Source organism: Neurospora hispaniola (assembly GCF_033458365.1).
Source record: "Neurospora hispaniola strain FGSC 10403 chromosome Unknown B0T23scaffold_6, whole genome shotgun sequence".
Taxonomy (NCBI): domain Eukaryota; kingdom Fungi; phylum Ascomycota; class Sordariomycetes; order Sordariales; family Sordariaceae; genus Neurospora; species Neurospora hispaniola.
Genome location: NW_026944411.1, coordinates 2,949,131 through 2,974,670, shown reverse-complemented (window position 1 = coordinate 2,974,670; position 25,540 = coordinate 2,949,131). Strand labels below are relative to the sequence as shown.

The window sequence follows — 25,540 nt, the reverse complement described above, 5'->3', positions numbered from 1 at the left end:
TCTTGGTTGCACTTTGGCGGTGGGCAACAAGAGTGGACATTGTGTGAAGAAGGAAGGAGGAGGGCCGGCGTCCCTGGTTGGCTGGCGATGGGTTCAATTTGGATGATTACCAATTCCAGGGTTCGAGGTTGTACCAGATGGTTTCGTCAAAAACACTGTCAATGTATGTATTTGTCGGCCTTTACAGTCGTCCGTCCGTCCATCGGCTCGTCCATCGGGCCGTTCACATGGATTGCATCTTTGCATCATTGTGGTATTCCAGATCCCTTGGCATAGGTGAGGTAGGTCTTGAAGCTGAAAGGTACAGGGAAAGGTGTCTCGCCGCGTTGGAGAAAGGAAGGAAAGTCAAAAAGTGGAAAAAGGTTCCCTTGCCAAGAGACGGCGGGATCAAATTGTGTGTGCAGAATGAATGGGTTTTCAGCCTTTTACACTATGGTTTCATCATGTCGTGAATGTTATTATTTTTTTTATTTTTTTTTATCACCTTTTTGTTCCATGCCGTGATCGCATCGGACTAAAATGCAGCATAATTGGCTGATGGCCCTCGAGTTCCATCTTCTCCTGCAGCAACACTGCACTGATCACCGCCTGAATGGAGACAGGCAGCAGCAGAACATTTCCAGTCTTTGCCCAAGCACGGGACTCCATATTTGTAAGCCCACTTGTAGGCGGTACCTACATTGGGCCGTAGAGGTGAATTTCCAGCCGGGACTCCCCTTGGCGACTGGTCTGAACGTGTATTTGACTCGTCCCAGTGGTTACACTTGTAACAAGTCCGGTCCGTTGCTGGGTCCAGGGCTCTTCTTGCCATGTCCATCTTTCCATTTTCTTGGCTTTGAGGTTTGCTGGCCCCAGAAAAGTCAACCCCGGCTTTCCCGGGCCCTAGAAGGAGCCCAGGCAGTGCAGTCCAATCCCGTCCAGTCTCTGCCGTGCTCAGACAGACCTGACCTGAGTGCCTGGCCCTCCATGCTGCCCTGACCACGGCACCTCACTCACCTAGCTAGTGCCCGCCTTAGGTTCCATGCCCGTTCCTTGAGGCCACTCGCTGTTCGCTACCTAGGTCGGCTGCTATGCTGCGTACCTACTGTTACTGCTGTTGCCTCACTCCCGTCAGCACTGTGATTCTGATCCATCCATTCTCCCCTCCCGTCGCTTGTTGCAGACACTTCCATTTCGCCCGCCCTCACAACCGAATTGATTGAACCCTCTCTTTCAGTTTCACACATGCACCGCATCCCATCTCGCCGAGTGCTGTGACGGGCTGCGACCTAGGAAGTGGAATCCATTAACCTAAACCACCGCCCTTCTTCTCCAACCGTCCAAGGGCGCCGAAACTACATTTCGCTCTCTTTCCATTTTCTCCCCTCCCTCCCCCCCTTCGAGGACGTGCCAGCCGCGCCTGAACTCCCGTCTCAGATCGCTCCTGGTTTACGACTCCGACACTCTTTTCGTGATCTTCCGTCCGAATCGACTAGTCGCATAGATTTCATGCCTATCGCCCATTCAACGACCTGACGCTATATTCGAAACAAAGAACCACTACCTTCGAAACTCCATCCGCAATTCTCTTCAGTTCCCAAGTTTTGCTTCCCGGGACCCGCTTATACCGGAAACCGAACGTCACTTTGCATCCGAGTTCCATCACCTACCTACCCGCCTACCTTGAATAGTATCGAACTAGGTCACTTTGCCGTGCTGCCACCGGGCCATCAATCGCATTGCCAACCTTCGGATTGGCCCTTTTCGCAAACTCCAGTCTACTCCAATCTGCAGTGGCGGCATAAGCAGCAACATAGGCCACCTCGGCCATCCTGGCGCACAGCTCGGGCTGATCGGGCTCTGCCCGCGATTCCCTCATCATGACTCCCAGACCAGCAGACGAAGACGAAGGGGGCGCTGAACCGACACCAATAACTTCAACGCAACGATCACGATGGGCCACACGCAAACTCACCGTCAAGAGCAGTGGGCTAAAGCGCCTCTCATTGAAGAATAGGAACAACAATGGAAACGCGTTGGGCATTGAGAAGAAGAGGGCCTCGGGGCACTCGGGGAAATCCGACTCGACGGCAGGGCAATCCGACACGCCGCCGCCCACCGCCGGTGGTGACGCAGGAAAGGATGATGCGGACGGACAACACTCAGAACCCAGGACCATCTTCTGTGGCCTGCCATTAACCGATGAGTTCAAGGATGACGAAGGCCATCCAACGCAGCAGTATCCGCGAAACAAGATCCGAACAGCAAAATACACGCCGCTGTCCTTCGTCCCCAAAAACCTGTGGTTTCAATTCCACAACATTGCCAATATTTTCTTCCTTTTCGTTGTTATTTTAGTTGTGAGTAGCCGTCTCCTCCACCGCTGTGCTGCACCGCTGCATCCGCTCTCCCTTGGGAGCCCCTTGCCCCCTGCCGATTACGCCCACCCCTGTTCAGGACCCAGAGCTAGCGATGCCTTCTGAGCCTCTAGTGTTGTTGATGCTGATGCGTAGCCGTCTTTCTAGATTTTCCCCATATTTGGTGGCGTTAACCCCGGACTTAACGCCGTCCCTCTAATTGTTATTATTTGCGTCACGGCTATCAAGGATGCCGTCGAAGACTACCGAAGAACCGTCTTGGATAATGTTCTTAACAATGCGCCCGTCCACAAATTGCACGGCATTCCGAATGTCAACGTCGAGGCGGACAATGTATCTCTATGGCGCAGGTTCAAAAAGGCAAACTCACGCTTCTTTGGTGCTCTGTGGCACAAGACCGAAGGACTATGGAAAAAGGAGGACGACAACCCGATTTTCAAGAACCACACGGCCTCGCACGATGAACCGGACCCGCGTATGTCAATGGAGTCGAGAACCTCGCGTGCTAGACGGTCCCTGAATGTCGTACGAGACGAAGTTGAGATGACGCCAGTTCCCTCGCCACTTCCGCATCAGCCGAATGAAATGGACTTCCCCGGAGAAGGATCGAGTCGCCAGATGGACAACAAATACGCTCTGCAAGAAATCAAGGGAGACTTGGTCAACCGCAACCTTCCCATTTCTGGCAAGGCCAGATTCGCCAAGGACGCCTGGAAGGGTTTGGTTGTGGGAGATTTTGTTCGTATCTACAACGATGACGAAATTCCGGCGGATATCATTATTCTGGCAACTTCAGACCCGGATGGCGCCTGTTACGTTGAGACCAAGAACTTGGACGGTGAAACCAACCTAAAGGTTCGCTCTGCTCTCCGGTGCGGCCGTGGCATGAAGCATGCCCGTGATTGTGAACGTGCGCAGTTCATCATCGAAAGCGAGCCTCCTCAGCCCAACCTCTACAAGTACAACGGTGCGGTCAGGTGGCTCCAGGAACTTCCCAACGACGAGGATGGCGACCCAATCCCAATGTCGGAGCCCATTAGCATCGATAACATGCTTCTTCGTGGCTGCAATCTCCGGAACACCGAATGGGCTCTTGGCGTCGTCGTCTTCACCGGCCACGATACCAAGATCATGATGAACGCAGGAGTTACTCCCAGCAAGCGGGCTCGGATTGCCCGTGAGCTCAACATTAACGTCGTCTACAACTTTACCATTCTTCTGATCATGTGTCTTATCGCGGCTATCGCAAACGGTGTCGCTTGGGCAAAGACCGACGCTTCTTCTTACTGGTTCGAATGGGGCTCTATCGGCGGAACTTCGGGTCTTACGGGATTTATCACCTTTTGGGCTGCGGTTATTGTCTTCCAGAACTTGGTGCCGATCTCGCTTTACATTTCGCTCGAAATCGTTCGGACGTTGCAGGCTTATTTCATCTATAGCGACATCAACATGTACTACGAGCCGATCGATGCGCCTTGTATCCCCAAGTCCTGGAATATTTCGGATGACGTTGGTCAGATTGAGTACATTTTCTCCGACAAGACTGGTACCCTGACGCAGAATGTGATGGAGTTCAAAAAGGCCACGATCAACGGACAGCCGTACGGAGAAGCCTTTACCGAAGCGCAGATTGGTATGAGCAAGCGAAGCGGCGGCGGCGACATCGATTCCGAGATCGCCAGGATCAAGGACGAGATTGAACAAGCCAAGGCACGCACTCTCCATGGACTCCGTGAGATTCACAACAACCCCTATCTCCACGATGAAGACCTTACATTCGTTGCTCCCGACTTCGTTGAGGATCTGGCTGGTAAGAACGGTCCCGAGCAGCAAAAGGCCAACGAGCACTTCATGTTGGCCCTTGCTCTCTGCCATACTGTCGTTGCGGAGAAGCAGCCTGGTGATTCTCCCAAAATGATCTTCAAGGCGCAATCTCCGGACGAGGCCGCTCTGGTTGCTACCGCTCGTGACATGGGCTTCACCGTCCTCGGTATGTCTGATGGAGGCGTCAATGTCAACGTCATGGGCAAGGACATGCACTACCCCGTTCTCAACATTATCGAATTCAACTCCAGCAGAAAGAGAATGAGCGCGATCGTCAGAATGCCTGACGGCAAGATCAAGCTCTTTTGCAAGGGTGCCGACAGTATCATTTACGCCCGTTTGAAGCGTGGCGAGCAAAAGGAGCTGCGCAGGGAAACCGCTGAACACCTCGAAATGTTCGCCGTCGAAGGTCTTCGTACTCTCTGCATTGCGGAGAAGGAGCTGACAGAGCAGGAATACTACGAATGGAAGAAGGAGCACGACGTTGCTGCTACTGCTCTGGAGAACCGCGAGGAGAAGCTCGAGGAAGTTGCCGACAAAATCGAACAGGATCTCACCTTGCTCGGCGGTACTGCCATTGAGGATCGTCTCCAGGATGGCGTGCCCGATGCCATTGAGCTCCTCGGCAATGCCGGTATCAAGCTCTGGGTTCTTACCGGTGACAAGGTCGAGACGGCTATCAACATCGGTTTCTCTTGCAATCTCCTCAACAACGACATGGATCTTGTTCGCTTACAGGTTAGCGAGGACGAGGCTGGTGTCCAGCAGGAAGCTGAGTACCTTCGCCTTGCCGAAGAAGAACTCGACAGGGGTTTGGCCAAGTTTGGCATGACCGGCAGCGACGAGGAGCTCAAGCAGGCCAAGAAGGACCACGAACCGCCCGCGCCTACTCACGGTCTTGTCGTTGATGGATTTACCCTTCGGTGGGTTCTCAGTGACACGCTCAAGCAGAAGTTCCTGTTGCTGTGCAAGCAGTGCAAGTCCGTGCTCTGCTGCCGTGTCAGTCCCGCTCAGAAGGCTGCTGTCGTCTCCATGGTCAAGAACGGCTTGGACGTCATGACCCTCTCTATCGGTGATGGTGCCAACGATGTTGCCATGATTCAGGAGGCGGATGTCGGTGTCGGTATTGCTGGTGAGGAAGGTCGCCAGGCTGTCATGTCTTCTGATTACGCCATCGGCCAGTTCAGATTCCTGACACGCTTGCTGCTCGTCCATGGTCGCTGGTCCTACCGTCGCTTGGCAGAGACGATTAGTAACTTCTTCTACAAGAACATGGTGTGGACATGGGCCATCTTCTGGTTCCAGATCTTTTGCGACTTCGACATCTCGTACATTTTCGACTATACCTACATTCTCATGTTCAACCTGTTCTTCACTTCCATTCCTGTCATCCTCATGGGTGTCTTGGATCAGGATGTGAGCGACACTGTGTCCCTGGCCGTTCCTCAACTTTACCGCCGCGGTATTGAACGGCTTGAGTGGACACAGACCAAGTTCTGGTAAGTAATATTCGCACCTATAATAATATGGTTGAAAGTGTCCGCTAACAAATTCCCAGGGCTTACATGGCTGATGGTATCTATCAATCTGTCATGAGCTTCTTCATCCCGTTCATCTTCTGTATCCTCACCCCTGCCGCCTCTGGAAATGGTCTCGATGTCCAGGAAAGGACAAGACTGGGTTGCTACATTGCCCATCCTGCCGTGTTGACCATCAACATGTACATCCTCATGAACACTTATCGGTGGGATTGGGTGATGCTCCTGGTTGTCTTCCTTAGTGACATCTTCATCTTCTTCTGGACCGGCATCTACACGGCCACTAGCTACTCGGGCCAATTCTACCAGGCCGCTCCCCAGGTCTACGCCGAGTTCACCTTCTGGATGGCCTTCATCATCACGCCGACCATCTGCCTGCTGCCCCGCCTTGTCACCAAGTGCATCCAGAAGCAAATGTTCCCCTACGACGTCGACATCATCCGCGAGCGCATCTCCACTGGCGAATACAAGGCCATCGAAGTGCCCGTCGTCGCTCCCGTCGAGGACGAAGCCCTCAAGGGCACCTCGTCTGGCTCCTCGGAATCGTCCAGCAGCCGCGCCAAGTCCAAGTCGTCCAAGCACTCCAAGCACACGCACTACGCCAGTGTCGACGAGGATCGCCGGCCTATCTATCCGCCATCCGTCAACACGCACCACACGCGCGCTCAGAACGGCAGTGATGGGACCAACTACACGCGGCACTCGCTTGACACCAACCAGATCGAGGACGAACCGCCAATGGGCGGTGGACGCCCGTCCATTGACCGCGCCAGGCCATCGTACGATCGCTTGCGTCGGTCGATGGATCGCGAGCGCATCAGGCAGAGTCTGGAGCAGTCGAATGACTTTACGTCAGCTGCCAGGCTTAGTCGGATTGAGTCGACACACTCGGCGCAGAATCTGCCTACGCCGGGGGCGCAAAGGAGGTTTAATCTGACGACAGTGCGTAAGAGGGGCTTGTCGGTGTTTAGCAAGCAGAGTGAGGATGAGGTTCCACATCCTGGGGTAGAAGATGAAGATAAGAGGGACGAAAGGCGGGATAGTCAACAATGACGTTTAGAGGGAGGAATAAGTGAGTTTGAGGTGAAGAGATAAAGTACAAAGGAACGAAGTGCATGCATGGCCACGAAGTTGAGACAAACAGATGGGACGAAGTTCGAAGCGAAGGGAACGGGAGGATTAGGGCAGGGAATGGAAGGGAAGGACATGATTTCATGGCCTGCACACATGACTTTTTGGCTGGATAGTGGTGTTGTTGTAGTAGCTGCATGCTGTGTGCGAAGGACCACACGGCCTTGGGGAGGGATGGTGGGGGTTTTCATCTATTTCCGTCTTGTTTTTCTCAGGGTTTTGAAGGCTGCTGTTACTGCTACGTTCTTATACCTGCTGCTGCGATAGTATGTACTGCTGCTTTTTTTGGTCCTCTTTCATTGCGGCCGTCGAATCAACAAATCTACACTACTTGTTGTTTGGTACTTTTGGTTATGGCTGCTTTGTTTTTTGTCACATATCATCACCACAGTACTAGAAGAGGTCGGGTCGAGTTGAGGAGATGAAGAGAATGGAGCAAGCAAGCAAGCAAGCTAAGCGAGCGAGTGAAGAGAGTATAGTATGGTAAGAAAGAGATAAGAGCAAGCAAAGTGAGTACAAACTGAAATCTGCAAAAGCCAAAAGTGTACATTATCTATGAATTCATAAATACCCCGCACATTGTTTTGATAGTAACTACTTTTTGGGTCTTTGGATTCATGACTGGCTCTGTTGGAAGCAAAAGCAAGCAGAATTACAGTGGTATGGGATGGTTGTTTGGTGATGAATGAATGCGTGGACTCGCACACTTCAGAAGGATATATATATTTGGTGCAGGATTAACTTGCCCTTCGTGTTCGTAAGTTTCGGTTTATGTAGAATATGGAGTCAACTGCGAAAAGGTTCCAGATTATATTCAACAGCAGATCTACTGTGAACTAATGTAGATATAGACCGAGAGAAACTACGGGAAGAGATTCGCAATACTTGCACGGTGTTGATAGCTATTTTTCATTTTTCCCGAATCTCTTGAGCAAAACATAAACATCACTCCGTGTGGAAACTCTTAATTGTTTACTCGTCCTGTATGACTACTCCTTCCGAGTTACGTCGAGAAAAAGGGGTTGGGGAGAAGGGAACCCTTGTGGCTAGCACTCACAAGCATTCCATTGCCTGCCGGGTGGTACTATATATGTGGGGTGTGCCTGCATCAGCTCACGAACACGCGCCTGATGGAACAGCTCCCCAATAAGTAGCTTACCCCTGGAACTTTTCTTTTTCTCGACTATTCGAGCTTCTCCTACGCTAGACAACTACCGTTGTAAGACTTGTTGAGGCTGTCAAGTGCTTGGGGTGGTCTGTCCTTGGCCTCTACAAGCTCACTCAGCGCAACAATGGCGGCGGAGATACCTAGGAGTCTGCTCGTGCAGCTCCGGACCGCTTTGGAGGATGCACCGTACGTGCCTTTTCCCTCCTACACCTTTCCGGTACGCTCCAAACCTTACTGACAAGCCCAGCACAACAGGGTAGGAAGCTACATTCCCGAATCATCATGGGCCCTCGTCTGGTCAGCCCTCGCCGCGCTGGCCGTCTGGTACATGGCGAGCCGCGAAGACCAGCCGATCCGCTACACGATTCCTCCCGCCAACTTTTCCAAAGAGGAGAACATCCTTGAGAACCCCTCAATCAAAGTCTCGGGTACCTCGGCGATCCAATGCTACGCCCCTGCCACCGGCCAATTCCTCGGCTTCGTCAACCCCTCGACCCCCGAAGGCATCGACCGCGCCATCGACCAAGCCCACGCCGCCCAGACCGAATGGGCCAAGACCACCTTCCGCCAGCGACGCGCCGTCCTCCGTTCCCTGCTCCAATACGTGCTCGACAACCAGGAGGAGATCTGCAGGGTGGCTTGTCTCGACAGCGGCAAGACCATGGTGGACGCCCAGCTGGGCGAGATCCTGGTTACGGCCGAGAAGCTGCAGTGGACCATCAAGCATGGCGAGAAGGCGCTACGCCCGGAATCGAGGCCTACGAACCTGTTGATGGCGTATAAGAGGAACACGGTGCACTACGAGCCGCTGGGCGTGGTTGCTGCGCTGGTGAGCTGGAACTACCCGTTTCACAACTTGATCGGACCGGTGATTAGCGCGCTGTTTGCAGGCAACGGGATTGTAGTCAAGGTATCGGAGCAGACGGCGTGGAGCTCGCAATGGTTTACGAGTGTGATCAGGGGCGCGTTGGTTGCGCATGGTCATAACCCTGCGCTTGTTCGTACGTGTTGCCGATTTTCCTGAGTCTACTGCTTACCTTGGCCCTTGCTAACAAGCCTGTTCCGCACAGAAACCGTGGTCTGCTGGCCCCAAACAGCCAACCACATCACCTCCCACCCCAAGATTAGCCACATCACTTTCATCGGCTCCCAGCCCGTCTGCAAGAAAGTCGCCGAATCGGCCTCCAAGGCCCTTATCCCCGTTCTCGCCGAGCTCGGCGGCAAAGACGCCTCCATCATCCTCGCCTCGGCCCCCAAGTCCGACCTCCCTCGCATCGTCAACACGCTCATGCGCGGCACCTTCCAAGCCTCCGGGCAGAACTGCATCGGCATCGAGCGCATCGTCGTCGCTCCCCAACACTACGACACCCTCCTCTCCATGCTCACCCCGCGCGTGCGCGCTCTTCGTCTGGGTCCCACGGCCGACGTGGGCGCCATGATCTCCGACACCGCTTTCGCTCGTCTCGAAGGACTGGTCGCTGACGCCGTCAAACAAGGCGCTAGACTCCTGGCCGGCGGCAAGCGGTACGCACACCCTGAATACCCAAGCGGTCATTACTTTGTGCCTACGCTTCTCGTAGACGTCACGCCAGACATGGCTATCGCGCAAGAAGAGTGCTTCGGGCCCATCATGGTGGTGATGCGCGCCGCTTCTTCTTCGGCGGAGGACATCCTCGCCGTCGCCAACGCGCCCGACTTTGGCTTGGGCAGCTCCGTGTTCGGATCGGAGTGGGATTCTACGCTGCACGAGGTGGTCAGGGGATTGAAGGCGGGTATGGTAGCCGTCAACGATTTCGGAGCTACGTATGCGGTGCAGCTTCCCTTTGGAGGCGTGGCGGGGTCGGGATACGGAAGGTTTGCGGGCGAGGAAGGACTGCGGGGGTTGTGTAATATCAAGGCGGTTTGTGAGGATCGGTTTGGGTGGCTGGGTGTGAGGACGGCGATACCGCGGCCGATGCAGTATCCGGTTCCTGATCAGGAGCGGAGCTGGAGGTTTGCAAGGGGCGTGGTGGAGGTTGGGTATGGAATGGGCTTGGGGAGGAAGGTGGGTGGGGTGGTGGGGATTTTGAGTAATAGCTAGGGTCGGGTGTCGATATGTATGTAGGTGGAAGGGCAGACGTTGGTGATGCTATACAGTATCTGTAGGCGGGAGTGGTTCCGCTGTGGACAACGGACAACGAGTCAACGGTCCGGTATATGTATACGGTAGATCTTATTCCCGTTCGGATGAAGAGAAGAGGATGATACGGTAGTAAATAATACCTAATGCATAAGACGAATCCTCTGGCCTTGCCATGGTATCCGCCAAGAATATAACATTGGCAGTTATGATGTGATGTTGAAATATCCCATGGAACTACATAGACCCTGAATTCCATGTGTTGAGTGTGCTGGTGCCAGAGTCAGTTTCAGATATCAAGACAAGACAACAAGACCAAGACCCTTGGATAGGTAGGTAATCAATGGAGATAGTGTTGACATCACATGGCTACCCACCCATGTGTAAAAGTCAACCACAAAGAAAAAAAGAAATGAATCAAGCAAAGGTATCCGCCCTTAAGGCCCAACGTCTTTCTGGGCTCCAGCAAAACCCAAGGAAAATGCTCCAGTTTAAAAAGCTTGTTTATTCCCCCGAAGCCAAAGACTTGGTTGGCCATGCGGGATGATTGATGATCCAGATTTCTGAATTCAGGGTCTTCCGGACTGAATCCACTGACTGACACCTTTCTGTGTGCTGTACACAAGTATGGATTACGTACCTAGGTAATCACGCCAAACAACTGAACTAAGAGTACTACATAATGTACGTCTCCCATCATGATACGGGGGAGAGATAGTACACTACATAAGTGGAAGTGGAAGTGTCAGACTGAACGTAGTGTAGTGTAGAGGTACATAAGTATGGATGTATAAGCGCGGAATGGGATCCACAAGCCATGTGCAACCAGCCCGGCCGCCCGCCCGTTCGTTCGTTTGTTTGTTTGTCGTGCATCGATGCGAAAGTGGAGAACGCCTATGACGTAAGGATACATCGTTACGATCCGCTGTCTGTCGATAACCTTGTAGCTACGACCCTTGTTTTTTCTCCTTTGAGGAAGTTCTTTGAAGGGATGCTAGCGTTTTATTTTCTTTAGCTAGACGTAACGAAGCAAGACGAGACAGACGGAAGGTTGCGGAAGATTGGCTGGCTAGTGTGCTATGTGCCAAGGAGTTGAGGTCTGGTCGGGGAGGCGTGAGGATACATACACAGTAGGATATTGCACGGTTGTCTTATGGAGGTGATGAGTGAGTTTGCAGACGGAGACCTAAGGATGGGAAAGGAAAACTGAACCGAACCACGGGGCAATGGTGAGGGAGTGATGAGTACCCGTCGGAGGGGAGGGGAGGAATGGCGACTTTCGCCTCTCATCAGGTTGGTTGGTTGGTTGGGGGTAGTGAGAGAAGCGAGGGGACGGAAAAGACGTCAAGCCACATGTGGCATTACATCTTTTGACCTCCCTCCGTCCAGTAGTCCTCAGGCTAATCACGACTGACTAGACCGATGAGAGCAGGTAGTAATTTGGAAAGAGGCAAGCCACTACGTAGCCACATGTAACCCGGAGACCAACCGACACGAGCCATGATCATGTCGAAATCTTTCATCACCTCGTCCGCGTGACGGACCACACACAAGAAAAAAAAACGAGTGCCGTGACTAGGTAATGCGGTTGATATCGTAGCCCTCTCAAAAACCAAGATTAACCACACACACTCTGGGAAAGCCCAACCAGTCATCATGGTTGGCCACGCACACACAGGATGGGACATGGGACATGGGATGGGGACTGAGGGAGTCGATCTATTTCTCGAAAGAGCCGGTCTTATCTTTCTTCTTCCCGTCAGCCCAGACCTTGTCTGTAACGGCTAGTTAACGACATCAACCCGCGTCTCCCCTTGGCTAGCTAGGTGCAGTGCTTGAGAGAACAAAGGTACCGGTACCCAAAAGCCACCCGCCCTGTGACGTCACAGGCACTTTTTACCGCAGATGAACTGCATACACACACAAGGACACTTGACTTGACACACACCAGGCATGCAGAAGGTAGGATGCCTTGCATGGATGTACGCAATACGTAGGGTAGGTACAGTACCTGGGCGAGCGGGTAGGTAGTGTAGTGTAGGTAATAGTGAATACCTAGCAGGCAGCGGGATGATGAATTCCATCGACAAACAGGAAAAAAACAACAAAAAAAAAAAGAGAAGTGACGAATGCGCAACTGAATGAAAAGTGACTGGATGCCTTGGTTGCAAGACCAGACCAGACGAACTGAACAATGAATATATAATCACACCCACCCACCTTCCCTTTCTCCAACCGTGATTCATCCATCCTTTCTATCCTCACCATCAAATCATCAACAAACATCCATCTTCAAGAGAAAGACTTCGACGATACGAAGCATCATATTTATCACCCTGCAACAACCCACCTCCAAACAACCCTAAAACCATCGATCAAAACAAAGAACCAGAAAACCTACACTACACCATCAAAAATGGGCGCCGTCGTATCTTGCGTACGTTCTTCCCTCCACATCGCCCCTCTCCCACCAAACCCACATACTAACTTCCGTTTGCTTGCAAAAAAACAGATCCAAAGCGTCTTCCGCACCATCGGCCGCGCCATCATGGGCGTCGTCAACGGCATCGGCTCCATCCTCATGGCCATCATCAACGGCGTCATTGGCGTGATTGACGTGATTGTCGGCTTTTTGACGTGCAACTACTGCGGCAGTCGTCGGGGTCGCATGAGGAGGCGGAGCGGTGGGATGGGACGCAGGAGACATGCGGGGGGTACTGCGGCTATTTAAGTCTCTGACTCCTCGAGTCGGGCGAGTCGTGCGTGGTAGGGAATTGGAACTTGGCGGGAGAAGGAGAGAAGGGGGAAGATAATGGAGGAGAGGAGATGATGGAGGAGACGGATGATACCCAGTCGTTGAGATTTGAAAAGAGCATGCGGTTAATGGTTTTCTTTTTGTTTCTTACGAATATGTTTTATGGCGACGGCGACAGCGACGGCGATGAAGCAAATTAATGCGGTAATGAGTTATGGAGGTTATACGATAGTACGAGATGACAGAGATACCCTATACATACCCCCTTTACGCTTTGCATTCGGTTCATGATATCTTGGTGGATGGAGGAGATTGGTAGTGTTAGGAATGCATCTGATATTGAACATTACTTCTCATTTACCTATAGTGTTCTTTAACGTGATTAACGACATGTGAAACAGATGAAAACACATAACTGGCTTGCTTCCGTTGTCCTGAACAAACCTAGACCACAGGCCTTTCTGCGCAACATCGGTCTTATCTACTCTAGCTGACTATTTAAATCAGATGTCTTTCTACCAAACGGCCTTGATTTCTTCACAAATCAACATACATATTCATCCTCACCCACTATAATCCTCCAAAACATCCTTCTTGAAAAATTCGACAATCTTCCCTGCCGCCTCCCTCCCCACCAGCCTCCCCAGCTCCTCCACCTCCATATTCGCAACCTCCCTCACATTCTCCGCCTCGGCAGTAATGTTCCTGATATTCTTCGGCGTCACGCCCGGGACTTTGCCCAACATCTCCTGCGCCTCCATATTGAACGTACTACCCCCATTCACCGCCCCCTTCCCCTCATTCACCCCATCCTCGGGACTTTCTCCTTCCCCCAACCCCGCCCTGACAGCCGCAACGGGATCGGGCTCTTCCTCAAGCGCTTTCAGCCGCTCAAAGATTTCTGCCGTCTCGTAAGGGGATGAGGACCAGATGATGCGGAGTTTCGGGAACGCCAGCGTGAGCAGCACAATTTTGGACTGCAAGTCGTTGGCGCCCGCGTTTTCCGGGTTGACGCTGCGCAAACTACCCGATAAATCGGCGAAAGGTTCCAGAGTGAAGGACTTGTTCTGGTCAAACTCGATCAAGAGCATCGGGTTCCTGTAGTGCTGGAACATGGTCTCGCATTGGGCGTACAGCCGGCCGTCCTTAAAGGAGGAAATTAGGTCGGAGACGGACTTGCGCTCGACGCAGATGTTGGGAGATAGGATGTAGTCGCCTACGGTGAGCATGCAGGGGACGATGACCATGGAGCGGCCGTGCAAGAGCGAAGGCAAGGAGGAGCGGAACTCGCGCACGTCGACGACTACGCGCGGTGGTTGGGCCGTCGCTTTGGCGAGTTTGCCGCCGCCGGCGATGCGGGTGTTGATGGTTCGTAGAAAAGCGGACTCGGGGTCTTCGACCCCGTGGGAGTCGGTCGTCATGACGATGGACATGGAGGCCCGCTCTCTGATGAGTTTCGTAAAGGCGTCCTTCTCGCGACGCACCGACGAGAGGTACCGCTGCTCTTCGACGGAGCCGCCGTAGTACAAGAAGTAGACGCGCACGTTGCGGTCGTTGTGCGAGGAGCGGTAGACTTCGACGCGCCGGATGAAGGAGGCGTCGGGCTCGTACATGATAATGTATTTGGGCTTTACCTCTTCCAGGACGTGCTCGTCTTGGTCGCCTTCATAGGCGTGGATGACCACTAGGTCTTGCATGTCGTAGAGTTGGTAGTAGTCGTCCATGTCCTCGAGCGGGTCGGCTGTAGCAAAGGTGATGATTTCTTCGGCTGCTTGGCCGCCTGCGTCGTCTTCGGTGATTTGGATCTCGGACATCAGGTCGGCTACTTCGTTGGGCTTTTCAAAGTGTTGGACGATGCTGCCGTTCTCATGGCGGCTGGCGTTGCTCCCGACACCACCACCACCGCCGCGGACTCGGCGCCGTTTGTTTGCTGGCGCTCCTCCTCGGCCTCTAGCCTGGGGGAGTCGTGGGTCGACGGCGCCGCTGAGGGCCTTTTGGTTCTCGGAGAAGAGGGTGGCGTTGACTTGGGCGAATTCTCGTTTCCAGTTGAGATAGTTTCGTAACTTTCGCCTCATCAGGAAGGCACCCGATGGTTTGTCCTCTTCAGGGTCATACACCTCTTCCACCTTCTTTGCCGTTCGAGGCCGGATGTGCATTGTTTGTAGATAGTCGCGTAGCTGACGACATGTGTCGGTGTCTGCACACATGATCAGGATGGTCCCGTTGGAATCATCGCGAACAGCTGGTTCAAAGTAGAGATCTCTGTCAATTTCCTCGAGGACATCTGCAAGGACAGCCCACTTTGGCTGTTCTTCCAAGACAGGTTTCAGTGACTCGATGGTTGAGTTTGGACCCGCCTTTTGCTTGCTAGAATAGACTCGTTGTCTTGCAGTCTCGAAGATGGTTTGGGCCGCGTCAGAGAACAGCCAAGGGGACTCTGTCTGCCTGGTAGTCCCAGGAGCAGGCTTATGTGCCGCATGAATGGTGTCCAGCTGTTGCAAGAATGACACGGCGTCGAGGGCGAGGATAGACTGGAGCATACCACGAAGGACTGTCAGATCGCCAGCAATCTGCTTGGTTTTCCAGCTGACTCTATGCCAGTTTGGCTCCAGCTGTCTCCGTACCATACGATCAAAGTTCCTGGTCAGAGCACTGTCCAGGTTCCAGTCTTCCATTTCCAGCCCGGTGTTCTCCTTTTTGAGCTCATGAATGCTGATCTCGACACATTCCATGATGGCAGTTTGAATCTCTCGCATGGAGTCGGTCATGGGGACTTCCAACTCGATGACTTCAGCCTTCTTCCTTCCCTCCAAGGATTGAGCGACCTGGACATGAAAGCGAGGCCAGAGTGAAGCCTTTCGGAGAAACAGATTTCTCATCATGGTAGCCAGTGGCGAGAAGCCTACTGTGAAGGGATCCGGGTTATCTGAAAAGGCCTTGAGAAAGCCAACCTTGTTCTTTTGGCGGTATATCCTGAGGATGAAGGCCTCGAGCGAAGTGGCAACTATGCGATCCGCGTGGAGGACAAGCATGCCCGTGATGGTCTCCGGGTTCAGGAGGTTTGTCAACAAGTCGACGACCAAGATGCGCGACGTGATGCTAAAGATGCCGCCCTGGGCATACATCTTCTCTCTTGTCCCGACACTGGTAAAGTCCGTGTTGACGACGGTCAAGCCCCGGGCCTTGGGAGACATGCTGATAGCGGCATGCTCGGCCAGGGCCTCACCAATCCAGGCATTCTCTCTGTCTTCAGCGTTGACAAGCACAATCAGGTTGTTTCCCGCGGCATCATACGAGTGAAGCAGGTTGGTGATGAGGCGCATGAGACCGAGGCCTCGGGCGAGAATGACAAGCTCATCTTCTTTGCGAAGCTCTTCAAACAGTTTCTGTTGGTAGACCTGTGTTTGTTATCAGTCTAGATGAACACAAGATTAAATTTGGTTTATGGACGCACAAGAGGAAGTGAGAGCTTCACGGGTTGCGGGGCACTGGAGGCCGACATGACATGCGGGGCAGTGCAGTGCAGTGTCAGTCCGAGTCGAGGATCATGATGGAGAAAACCTGGGATGATGGACGGTAAGTATCATGTGTGTTGTACTAATGGCGGTCCCTGAGTGGTTCCCTCCAGTCGGAGAAGGAATGCTCTTGTCGGTTTGATGCGCTGTTCGTGGGAGGTTTTGGCAGCTGTCATTCAGTGTGCCTGCCGCCGCATAGTAAACGACGCGTGACCACACCCAGGCGACGTCATTGTCTTACACCCTCTCTTTTAGGCCCCTTGTACGTGGTACGACGACTACAGGTTTGTTCGGTTTCCCTTTTGCTCATCCATCGTCTTCTTTTATAAAAGAGACCCTTCTCGACCCTCCCAGCTTTCTACTTCTACACCTTACCCATCCTCCTGCAAGACGATATCGAAGAAGTTGATCAAGACTCTCAGTTGTCTCACTACGACCCACTCCTCACGAACCATCAAGACAAGTCATAACACCAAGACCACCACAATGGCCGGCGGCGACGATCTCAGCAAGAAGGAAGTCAACATTCTTCCCCACGACACCCAGAAGGACGAGCAAGTACGTTGTCTTTGTGGAACCTAGCGCCTTGTGTGAACCGTAAACCACAGAGAACAGAAAACTGACTCTTGACCAAACAAACAGAAGAACGCCAACAACCCCCTCAACAAGCTCGCTGATAGTGCCAAGGCCACGTTCGAGCAGGCGTCAAAGGCCATGCCCGGTCCCGCCATCTCGCAGAACATCGGTGGCGAGGAGGGCACCAAGGAGGAGCGCAGGGCCAAGGCTGAGGCGCTCAACAAGTGAAGGGATGGACAAACAGGGGAATGGATGGAATGATTGCAATGACTGAATGATACACATACACATATATAATTGAACTGTTTTGACAAGTACTCTGATGGATCAGTCTTGATGGAGCCTAAAGTGACTTTGGTGGTGTAATTGCGCCCAAATGAGAGGGGACTAAATGGTCCTCCAAAGTTGTCTCAAAAGGGAGCAAGTTAGCATGTGAAGGTAGAGGTAGGTACTTCCATGTCATCCCATGTTCGTACACTACTTTCATCCTATCGATATCAGCCTGAGCTATAACCTCCAAATGCACATGGAAGTTGTTGTTTCAACATGTCCCTCAAACAGCTCTCGGAGGAACCGTCTCGTTGGACATCCATCATCACGTCGGGCAAGCGAAAGGTCCGTCGGCTGTGCAAGCGGCGGGAATAGTGGAGGGGTTCAGTTGCCCACGAGAGATCCCCGCCAATGTGAGGGATACGGAGGTACCCACTGTTAGTGGACACAGACAATTGACGCCCTATCCACCCCCGGCACAATGTCATGACGCTATCTGCAGTGGTCCATGGATGTCCACAAGTTGGTCGCTTCCCGTCGGAAATTGGTCATTGTGGCTTGCTGGGGTTCCGTTAAGTTGCCATCCTGATTCGAGTCAAAGCCAGGTCGTTGCTGCCGCCGCCGTAGTGATGCAACTCCCAATCCCCGTAGTGTAGTGTACACTCACTGCATGCCTAACCTCTTGCCAGGTACACTACACCCGCAATTCAACTTTCCTTGTCTTCCCTTGCAATCGGACTTGCTCCTCTGTACAGCTTTAAGAGTACATTGAATTTTCACGGCAGATTATAGGTAAGCTTGCCAACTGAAGGCTGCTGGATCATTGTCCGAGGTACGTTATTGCCGCCGTCTCTTCTACTCAGTATCTGCTTTTGCTCCTTTCAGTCATTGGACATCCGGGCGGCCGAGTCTTCCTCCCACCAACCACCAAACATCCGTGCCTCCAATACCCAGACCTACCTCTAGCTAACCGGCAACTTCCATTGTCTCTTCTAGGCTTCCGTCAGGTGCTTTTATTCCTACGCGGCAAGGCCACGGAAGCGCGGAGCTTTACTTTATCTTGTACCGACAAGATACTTGGCCGTCGATAACAAGCGCCAACGACCCGAAAAGCATTAATACGACATCCCACTTCCAACTTGCTACCTCGTCCTTCGCTCGACGTTGCCCCCCCTCGCCGACCGACCCGCCGACCGGACCAAGGCACGGCGACTCAGCTTCATAACAGTACCTCTCGGCGCTGCGCCCGCCGGCCGAGTCCTTCTACCGATTTCTCGCATAACGACTCCCAATCTATCCATGCTTTGCTCCCCCTGGACGATCTAAAGGGGACGACAGGCCGCAACCCACCACCCACCACTTCCACGCTTCCACCCCTCATATCTTTTCACGATGCCGTCCATCCTTAGCGACGACGACAAGGAAACGGTCAAGCGCTGCGTGCCCAAGCAGACCAACAAGATTCATGCCGTCGCCGTCGCCAGGCTCTATGTAGCCTACCCCAACCCGTCCAGATGGACCTATACCGGCCTCCAGGGTGCCGTCGTGCTGGCGAACGATCTCGTGGGCAACACATATTGGATCAAGATGGTTGATATCTCGGTAAGTGTGAAAAAGACGATTGCGTGGCTGGCCACCATTTGGCTGACATCGGACAGCCCGGAAACAGGGGAGTGATATGGGACCAGGAGATCTTCGACACTTGGAGCTACAACCAGGACCGTGTCTTCTTCCATACCTTCGAGCTTGAGGAATGCTTGGCTGGCTTGTCCTTCGTAGACGAGAAGGAGGCCAAGCAGTTCCTCAAGAAGATGAACGACAGGGAAAAGAACGCCAGCAAGGCTACCAGCAAGACACCTTTCGGAGGCGCATCCCAGGCACATCACCACAAGCACCACGGTCTTTTCGGCGGTCTGTTTGGAGGACATAAGCACGCGTCTCCGACAGCCACCCCGCCCGAGTCGCCGCGCGCCGCTGCGCCGGCAGGCCGTTTGAGAGCTGGAAGCACCAATGGAATAAACGGATACAAACCTCCTTCCGAGTTTGCGACTCTGGATGCTTTCGATCCCATGTGGAGGGAGCACTTCGGTGACGACCTCAAGGCCCAAGGCCTCGACGACGACTTCATCCGCGAAAACCAGGACTTTATCATTGAGTTCTTGAAACAGGAGCAAGCGAAGCAGGGTATACACACGAGCACTCCTCCGCCGCCGCCGCCGCCATCCGCTCCTCCTAATGGCCCCGCAATGAGAGCTCCCCCACCACCTCCTCCTGCTGCTGCTCCGCGCAGTGTCTCCGAGTCGATAACTCCATCGACTTCTAGGAGAGGGCCAGTACCCCCGCCTCCCCCTCCAGCAAGGAGATCCGGCAAGCTCGACACGGAAAACCACCAGGAACCGGCCCCTCCGCCGAGATTTGCTGTTCCTCCTCCCATCGCCGATGCTGGCAAGTTTGCCCACTCTGATCCCCCGCGACATACGCCCTCTGCGCCTGGACCTCCACCACCTCCCCGGCCGCCGAAGACGCCACTCGAAGATCAGGACCCGAGCCAGAGGTTCAGCGTTCCTCCGCCATTCACAGGCCAACGAAGTGTACCCCCGCCGCCTCCTAGCCGTAGCTCTGTTCCTCCGCCACCGCCCCCGAGAAATTCAGCTGCGCAACCTCCTCTGCCTCCCAAGGCACCGGGACCAGCACCTCCCCTCCCGCCTGCGAGCTCACGGCCGCCCCCCATGTTGCCGACTAGAAGCCCGGCACCACCGCAAGCACCGCCTCTCCCGACCTCGAACGCGCCACCTCCGCCGCCTTTACCGGCCACCCAGGCGCCTCCACCACCTCCCCTTCCCGCAACCAGCGCGCCTCCTCCGCCACCACCGGCACCGCCAGCACCTCCGGCGCCCCCTCTACCCGCAGCACATGCTCCCCCGCCGCCGCCTCCCATGCCACCCATGCCCGCACCATCAGGCGGCGCACCGCCTCCGCCTCCGCCTCCTCCACCGGGTGGTATGGGTGGTGTTCCTCCCCCTCCTCCTCCCCCTCCTCCAGGTGGTATGCCTCCACCGCCCGCCGCTGCCTTGCCGCCTGTTGACGGCAGTCGTTCGGCCGTGTTGGACGGCATCAAGACCGCGGGAGGTATTAGGGCGTTGAAGAAGGTAGACAGAAGCCAGATCCGCGATCGTTCTGGTGCTGCTATTCCTGGTGGCTCCGATAGTGGGCCCGCAAGCAGTGGATTGCCGCCCGCTGGAGGTGCGCCGGGTGGCGGTGGTGGGATGGCGGATGCGTTGGCGTTGGCGTTGCAGAAGAGAAAGGAGAAGGTTAGCAAGAGTGGTGAGTATCTGGATTTTCCCTGGCTTGTGAAGTGTGAGAGCATGTCGAGAATGATGCTAACACTAGTGAAAAAAACAGATGATGAAGATGATGGTGATGATTGGGACTAAGTGCCTGATACCAGCAATGACACGGTGAAGAGCCACCGGAAAAAAAACAAGGTTCCAAGTAGGAGAAGAGTGCAGAAGGGATGAAAAGCAAGACTGGAGAGACACCGGTATCCAGCCATCTGGTCACTAGTTGGCCATAGAGGAGATGATGACGGCGAGGATGGGCCGTTGCTGGAGTAGGAGGAGGAGGAAGAAGAAGAAGAAGAAGAGGAAGAGGAAGAGAAAAGCTGAGGGGTGGAAGGAAGGAAGGAACGAACGAAGGGATGCAGTGTCGTTGCATACTATATATATATATATATAGCTTCACCGTATTTGGAAGTATTCGCACCTCACTACTGGTGTTTAACAAAAGAAAAAAGAAATTCAAAATCATACTTTTTTTTTCACTTTCGGTAGTACTATAGTAGCCTTTTTCTTCTCTGTTTCCCATGTTAACTTGATACTCTTCGAAGACAGCGGCGAGTGCTTAAAGAGGTTTCATTAATTTGTATGTATCCTGGAGATTACTTACCTACCCACTAGGACTGTTTGACAGTGAGTTGGATGTGGTGGAGGAAATGGAGATATACTCGGTCGGTTACGCTTTTACTTAGTTAGTGTCCTCCCTGAGTCCGGTTCCCCCCCTGATCATGCTGCTGCTTTCTGAGAGCTACGAACTTGTAATCACTTCACTTATGGTTACCTAGTTCTAGACTCATAAACTTGTCAAGATGTAATTTGAAATACAGGGGAGAGAGAGAACTCCGATATCCTAAGAGTGAGTTGTTGTTTATTGTATGTGTTGGTTGATTAGCTATGTCTGTAAGTTTTGAAAATTTAAAAAAAAAAAAAAAAAAAAAAAAAAAAAAAAAACAGTAATGTCAATATTGGTACGCTGGCTATGTATATCCCCCCCCCCCCCAACCTCTAACTGAAACGAGATACTACTTACTACCTATCGATGTAGGGTAAAAGCGAATAACTAGACTGGACTAGACTAGGATAGTCATAAATGGTGAAGAGTACGTAGTAGGACATTTAAGCGGTTCTCGTCTAGTTTGATGGAATGTTGTTACAAGACTTTTGCTGGGCGGTGCGGGCGGGTCTCAAGGAGCTCTGCAGAACAGGAACGAAAAATGATATATGTACATAGTCGGATGAGGACTTGAGCGAGGAGGGGATGAAGAGGTGCTGTTTAGCAAACATGTGTTGCGTCTTGCCCGCCTGAGTAGAACAAGGACGCCCGTGCTTTGACTCTTCTTCTTCTTCTTCTTCTTCTTCTTCTTCTTGTTGCACACTTAATTACTGTCTGCCAGGTCTCCGAAAACAGCCAAGTTCCAGACAGTGTACTTCCAGTGACCGACGTGCACATGTCACGAGTGAACCGAGAAGCCTAGTAGTGTGTGATCATAGCAAAATACCATTTCCTAGCTCGAGAGAGGGAAAAAAAGAAAAAGAAACCAGACATGAGAGAGCCCCCTAAAAGAACATAAAAGACGTTTATGACAAAGCCATCCTATCATAAAAACAGCCTAACCCCTTTTAATATCCCAGAGTGCACATAACCATCCCTTTTTTTCGTTGCGGATGGATGATGCTCTTTATGTCCTTCGCCCCCTTTTTTAAACTTTTTCACTCTGCCAGCCTTCCTCCTTCGTCCTGCCTGGTTGTAGGACCTTGAGTCCCGCTAACCAGCTAACCGAACCCAGGTAAATGACGTCCCTCCCACCATTGTACCTGGATCCGATTTTCCTCCTCCTGATCTTGTTTGTAAGATTTGTTCTTGTCTTGGTACCGAAAAACAAAGAAATAACAGGCACACCAAACTGTCGGGGAACCAAACTGGCTGATGTTAACGGTATGGTTGATGGGTTGAAAAAAAAATGTGGGCTGGCTGCGTACGGCCAACACACCGAAAACAGAGACCATCAGAATGGTTTGAGAGAGAAGACAGCTTTTTTGGACTTTCCTGGACGACCCCTTAACTTCCTGGCCAGACCCTTTGGGGATACCGACTTGGAGAGAAGGAGGTGAAAGGGGAGTGGATAGGAAGAAAGGGGAAGTTGGGAAAGGGTGGCGTTATTTCGCATGTTTCGGTAACAATTTGGTGTTTGTTGCCTCTTTCCTCCTAGGCGCCGAAAAGAATGAGGCGACGATATGGTGTTGAGAAGGCGACGACACGTTTAGATGTCGTCGATATCAACGGCCTTGCCACCGGCCTCGGCGCCCTCCTCGTCCTCGGAGTCACGGTCCTCGTCGAACTCGAAGCCGCAGTCGCCGTCTTCGTTGGGGCCGAAGGTGTCGGTCTCGTTGATCTTGGCGGTGTCGGGAAGCTCGCCGTAGGCCTTCCTGTTGATGGGGGAAGCAGGTGGTTAGTAGGACTGTTGTTGACAGGACGGAGAGCGGAAAGGAAAAAAGAAAAACGTACAAAGAACGGGCCTCGTCGGCAGAGTACTTGAGGATAACATCACCCTTCTCGTCCTGGTACTCACGGAGGGAGACAAGGATGATGTCACCGTTGTTGATCCAGATCTTCTTGCGAAGCTTGCCGCGGATGAGACCGAGACGCTTGACACCGTCGAAGCACTGAAAGCGGGGAAAAAAGTTAGAATGTGTGTTTGCTTGTTGGTAGGTCGAACGAGGGAGGGGTGGAAAGGACAACATACCATAGCCTCGAGTCTGCCGTTACCCAGCATCTTGATGACCTGAGCGTACTCTGTAGGAAAAGACATGTGTGAGCTTGTTGTTCGTTTGCTGTTGTTGTCGAGAGGCATGGGCGAGCGTCGATGTCGCAGGTTTTTGCTGTATGCTGTGTGCGTATCGCTTGCTCGCCACACCGGGATGTTCACGTACCTTGACCCTCCTCCTTGAAGGTCAACTCGCGCTTCTCATTACTGTTCAAAGTGGTTAGCCATATGAAGAAGCAAAGACTATGGTATGCGACTCCGTCGACGACGAGCTAGTATGCGCGCGCATCGCCATGGTGCTTGGTAGTGGCGGCGATGCGGGGCGGCGCGATGGGTCTTGGTCGTTGTCGGCGGGCGGGCAACACCAGGCAAAAAGAGCTGGAAAAAATCAAAAAAAAAAATCCTTACTCGTTCTCGTTCTTTCCTCTTCTCCTGTTCTTACCACCCTTTCCCTTGTTCTTAGGCATGTTGGCTGTTGTTGTCGACGACTACGGGTGTCGGCTGGCCGGTGTAGGTGCGGTGTGTAAATTGGGTGTTGATGTGAGAAGAAAGACAAAAATCCAGCAACGGCTGCGTGGAGTGGATGACGGACTTGGTTGGGGGTCAAGGACTGCTTGCTGGAGCACTGGAGCACTGGAGCAATGGCGGGTTCTGGGTACCGGTCTTTCACACGCCCGCCGTGAAACGAAAGCAAGGCGTTTTGGTATTGTCAATGTGGTGGAGAATCTTTCCATGATACGGACTTGGGAGACTGGGCTCCTTGTAGGGCAAAATGGGCGAAAAGGGGTGGCTCGGACCTTGTGCTGACGAATAAAAAGGTCCAAAGCGCAGGCAAAAAGGTGCAGTTGAGTCATGGCGGACTTCCGCAGGTGCATAATTATCACATAATATGCCCGTGGATGTGGGTGGCTGATTTTGGACCAAATTCGCTCAGTATGGTAAGGTAATACTGGTAAAATACTCGTGACAACGGCAACCGCACGTCTGATTCTCACCCACCACGGCTGTGTCTCACATCCATTGTCAACATGATCGGATGTTCGATTATTCGCCCATCAGCGCCAAACTTTCCACAAGCCACTAGTTGAGCGCAGTCGACTGGCCATCTTCCATGTCCTTGCCTTCTATTCCAAAGCGTGCCACTTCAGCTGGCCTTGTTGTTGATTTGGCGTCGACCATCAAGACCAGATGGCGACCCCTACGCCCTCTGATGCTCAGAGGCTGTGATCAACGGCGAGGCAAGGGCATGAAGGCCAAGATTCCGGAAGATGCGGCGCAAGGATACGGCTACACTCAGTTGAATTGGAGTCCTTATAGCGAGCCGGTACTATCGAAAAGAGTCAAGGCTCTGTCCGACGCGCTTAACATTGGAACTTATTACGACGTCAAGGCAGTCAAAGGGCAGGATCTTGCCAATGCTCCGTTCATGGTCTCGACGGCCACGAAACATTGCTATACGAGACAGTCGGTCATGAAGTACTTTGGTGTAGGAGAACATCCTTTGACGGACATGTTCCTCCACCATTACACCTCCAAGAAGCACCGACCATTATGGTTGTTTGTCTACAACGGTGACGCCGACCTTCGTCCCGTAGTGAAGACCGTGTGCGTGAACAGGTTGAGGGAGGCCGTCCACAAGGCTCTCAAGGCGAATGGATATGGTCAGTGGGGGGATCGATTGCCGGGATTCGACGACACATCGGTGCTTCACGGCACCATTCACGTTCGCATCTCACACGGCAAGGAGTTCATCCAGATGGGCGACCAGGAAATCCATGACGCGCTTGACAAACTGATGAAGAAGCATATCATCAAACAGCTCCAAGTCCCACAATGGCCGATGCAGGCTCAGTCTAGGCGGGTTCGTGTTGGCGAACAGTCGGCTCAAAACAGAGGATACAGCGATCAGCCGCAACAACGTGGGTCAGGGCAGCCAAGTGCTGGAAGTTATAGAAACACCAGAGAGACAGTACCAACCGACATGCGTGCCGGCAACCGGGTTTCGGAGCCAAGGGCGAAGGATGGAATTATCAAAGGAGACGGATCCAGTTCCCGTGTACAACAGCTTGCCGAACGGTTCCGGACGCGTCATCAAAATCCAGGATCGAAGTAGGACTTGGGGACAGATGAAGGTGGGCGCTTGCCAGACTCATAAGAGCAAACGCAAGTTGAGTGTCGACTTCTCCA

At 52.9% G+C, this 25,540-nt stretch overlaps 8 protein-coding genes across 8 annotated transcripts; 6 read left to right on the top strand and 2 right to left on the bottom strand.

The window, feature by feature from the left end:
• The first annotated feature begins 1,547 nt into the window (after window positions 1–1,547).
• Window positions 1,548–6,880, top strand: B0T23DRAFT_202214 (phospholipid-translocating P-type ATPase). Its single transcript, XM_062833406.1, has 3 exons — window positions 1,548–2,339; window positions 2,505–5,680; window positions 5,740–6,880. The coding sequence occupies exons 1-3, from the start codon at window positions 1,860–1,862 to the stop codon at window positions 6,770–6,772; spliced, it is 4,689 nt and encodes a 1,562-aa protein (XP_062691164.1). The 5' UTR covers window positions 1,548–1,859; the 3' UTR covers window positions 6,773–6,880.
• A 1,115-nt stretch (window positions 6,881–7,995) lies between these two features.
• On the top strand, window positions 7,996–10,098 carry B0T23DRAFT_455470 (Aldehyde/histidinol dehydrogenase; the record flags this gene model as incomplete). The annotated part of the gene is made up of 3 exons (XM_062841236.1): window positions 7,996–8,204; window positions 8,274–9,019; window positions 9,089–10,098. Exons 1-3 carry the CDS (start codon window positions 8,143–8,145, stop codon window positions 10,096–10,098), a joined length of 1,818 nt encoding a protein of 605 aa, XP_062691163.1. The 5' UTR covers window positions 7,996–8,142.
• A 2,133-nt stretch (window positions 10,099–12,231) lies between these two features.
• Window positions 12,232–13,224, top strand: B0T23DRAFT_385514 (uncharacterized protein). The gene is made up of 2 exons (XM_062837539.1): window positions 12,232–12,574; window positions 12,650–13,224. Exons 1-2 carry the CDS (start codon window positions 12,554–12,556, stop codon window positions 12,866–12,868), a joined length of 240 nt encoding a protein of 79 aa, XP_062691162.1. The 5' UTR covers window positions 12,232–12,553; the 3' UTR covers window positions 12,869–13,224.
• Window position 13,225: 1 nt separating this feature from the next.
• B0T23DRAFT_414396 (uncharacterized protein) lies at window positions 13,226–16,555 on the bottom strand. Its single transcript, XM_062839565.1, has 2 exons — window positions 16,347–16,555; window positions 13,226–16,290 (listed from the first exon to the last, which is right to left on the bottom strand). The coding sequence occupies exons 1-2, from the start codon at window positions 16,392–16,394 to the stop codon at window positions 13,456–13,458; spliced, it is 2,883 nt and encodes a 960-aa protein (XP_062691161.1). The 5' UTR covers window positions 16,395–16,555; the 3' UTR covers window positions 13,226–13,455.
• Window positions 16,556–16,600: 45 nt separating this feature from the next.
• Window positions 16,601–17,300, top strand: B0T23DRAFT_385511 (uncharacterized protein). The gene is made up of 3 exons (XM_062837538.1): window positions 16,601–16,691; window positions 16,830–16,965; window positions 17,050–17,300. Exons 2-3 carry the CDS (start codon window positions 16,894–16,896, stop codon window positions 17,209–17,211), a joined length of 234 nt encoding a protein of 77 aa, XP_062691160.1. The 5' UTR covers window positions 16,601–16,691; window positions 16,830–16,893; the 3' UTR covers window positions 17,212–17,300.
• Window positions 17,301–18,156: 856 nt separating this feature from the next.
• Window positions 18,157–21,073, top strand: B0T23DRAFT_385509 (uncharacterized protein). Its single transcript, XM_062837537.1, has 3 exons — window positions 18,157–18,855; window positions 18,912–20,577; window positions 20,656–21,073. The coding sequence occupies exons 1-3, from the start codon at window positions 18,646–18,648 to the stop codon at window positions 20,685–20,687; spliced, it is 1,908 nt and encodes a 635-aa protein (XP_062691159.1). The 5' UTR covers window positions 18,157–18,645; the 3' UTR covers window positions 20,688–21,073.
• Window positions 21,074–22,805: 1,732 nt separating this feature from the next.
• On the bottom strand, window positions 22,806–23,540 carry B0T23DRAFT_202139 (eukaryotic translation initiation factor 1A, X-chromosomal). Its single transcript, XM_062833405.1, has 2 exons — window positions 23,333–23,540; window positions 22,806–23,252 (listed from the first exon to the last, which is right to left on the bottom strand). The coding sequence occupies exons 1-2, from the start codon at window positions 23,438–23,440 to the stop codon at window positions 22,911–22,913; spliced, it is 450 nt and encodes a 149-aa protein (XP_062691158.1). The 5' UTR covers window positions 23,441–23,540; the 3' UTR covers window positions 22,806–22,910.
• A 278-nt stretch (window positions 23,541–23,818) lies between these two features.
• On the top strand, window positions 23,819–25,466 carry B0T23DRAFT_406620 (uncharacterized protein; the record flags this gene model as incomplete). The annotated part of the gene is made up of 3 exons (XM_062839120.1): window positions 23,819–23,863; window positions 24,223–24,291; window positions 24,438–25,466. The coding sequence occupies 3 exons, from the start codon at window positions 23,819–23,821 to the stop codon at window positions 25,464–25,466; spliced, it is 1,143 nt and encodes a 380-aa protein (XP_062691157.1).
• Between the last annotated feature and the right edge of the window lie 74 nt (window positions 25,467–25,540).

Excerpts from the sequence above, each read along its gene's own strand:
- B0T23DRAFT_202214 (XM_062833406.1), top strand. The coding sequence starts at position 1,860 with ATGACTCCCAGACCAGCAGACGAAGACGAAGGGGGCGCTGAACCGACA. Across the intron at positions 2,340-2,504 it reads TTTTCGTTGTTATTTTAGTT|ATTTTCCCCATATTTGGTGG; the intron begins GTGAGTAGCCGT and ends CCGTCTTTCTAG. Across the intron at positions 5,681-5,739 it reads TGGACACAGACCAAGTTCTG|GGCTTACATGGCTGATGGTA; the intron begins GTAAGTAATATT and ends ACAAATTCCCAG.
- B0T23DRAFT_385514 (XM_062837539.1), top strand. The coding sequence starts at position 12,554 with ATGGGCGCCGTCGTATCTTGC. Across the intron at positions 12,575-12,649 it reads TGGGCGCCGTCGTATCTTGC|ATCCAAAGCGTCTTCCGCAC; the intron begins GTACGTTCTTCC and ends GCAAAAAAACAG.
- B0T23DRAFT_414396 (XM_062839565.1), bottom strand. The coding sequence starts at position 16,394 with ATGTCGGCCTCCAGTGCCCCGCAACCCGTGAAGCTCTCACTTCCTCTT. Across the intron at positions 16,291-16,346 it reads TGAAGCTCTCACTTCCTCTT|GTCTACCAACAGAAACTGTT; the intron begins GTGCGTCCATAA and ends TAACAAACACAG.
- B0T23DRAFT_385511 (XM_062837538.1), top strand. The coding sequence starts at position 16,894 with ATGGCCGGCGGCGACGATCTCAGCAAGAAGGAAGTCAACATTCTTCCC. Across the intron at positions 16,966-17,049 it reads ACACCCAGAAGGACGAGCAA|AAGAACGCCAACAACCCCCT; the intron begins GTACGTTGTCTT and ends CCAAACAAACAG.
- B0T23DRAFT_385509 (XM_062837537.1), top strand. The coding sequence starts at position 18,646 with ATGCCGTCCATCCTTAGCGACGACGACAAGGAAACGGTCAAGCGCTGC. Across the intron at positions 18,856-18,911 it reads TCAAGATGGTTGATATCTCG|CCCGGAAACAGGGGAGTGAT; the intron begins GTAAGTGTGAAA and ends GACATCGGACAG. Across the intron at positions 20,578-20,655 it reads GGAGAAGGTTAGCAAGAGTG|ATGATGAAGATGATGGTGAT; the intron begins GTGAGTATCTGG and ends TGAAAAAAACAG.
- B0T23DRAFT_202139 (XM_062833405.1), bottom strand. The coding sequence starts at position 23,440 with ATGCCTCTCGACAACAACAGCAAACGAACAACAAGCTCACACATGTCT. Across the intron at positions 23,253-23,332 it reads ACGGCAGACTCGAGGCTATG|TGCTTCGACGGTGTCAAGCG; the intron begins GTATGTTGTCCT and ends CCCCGCTTTCAG.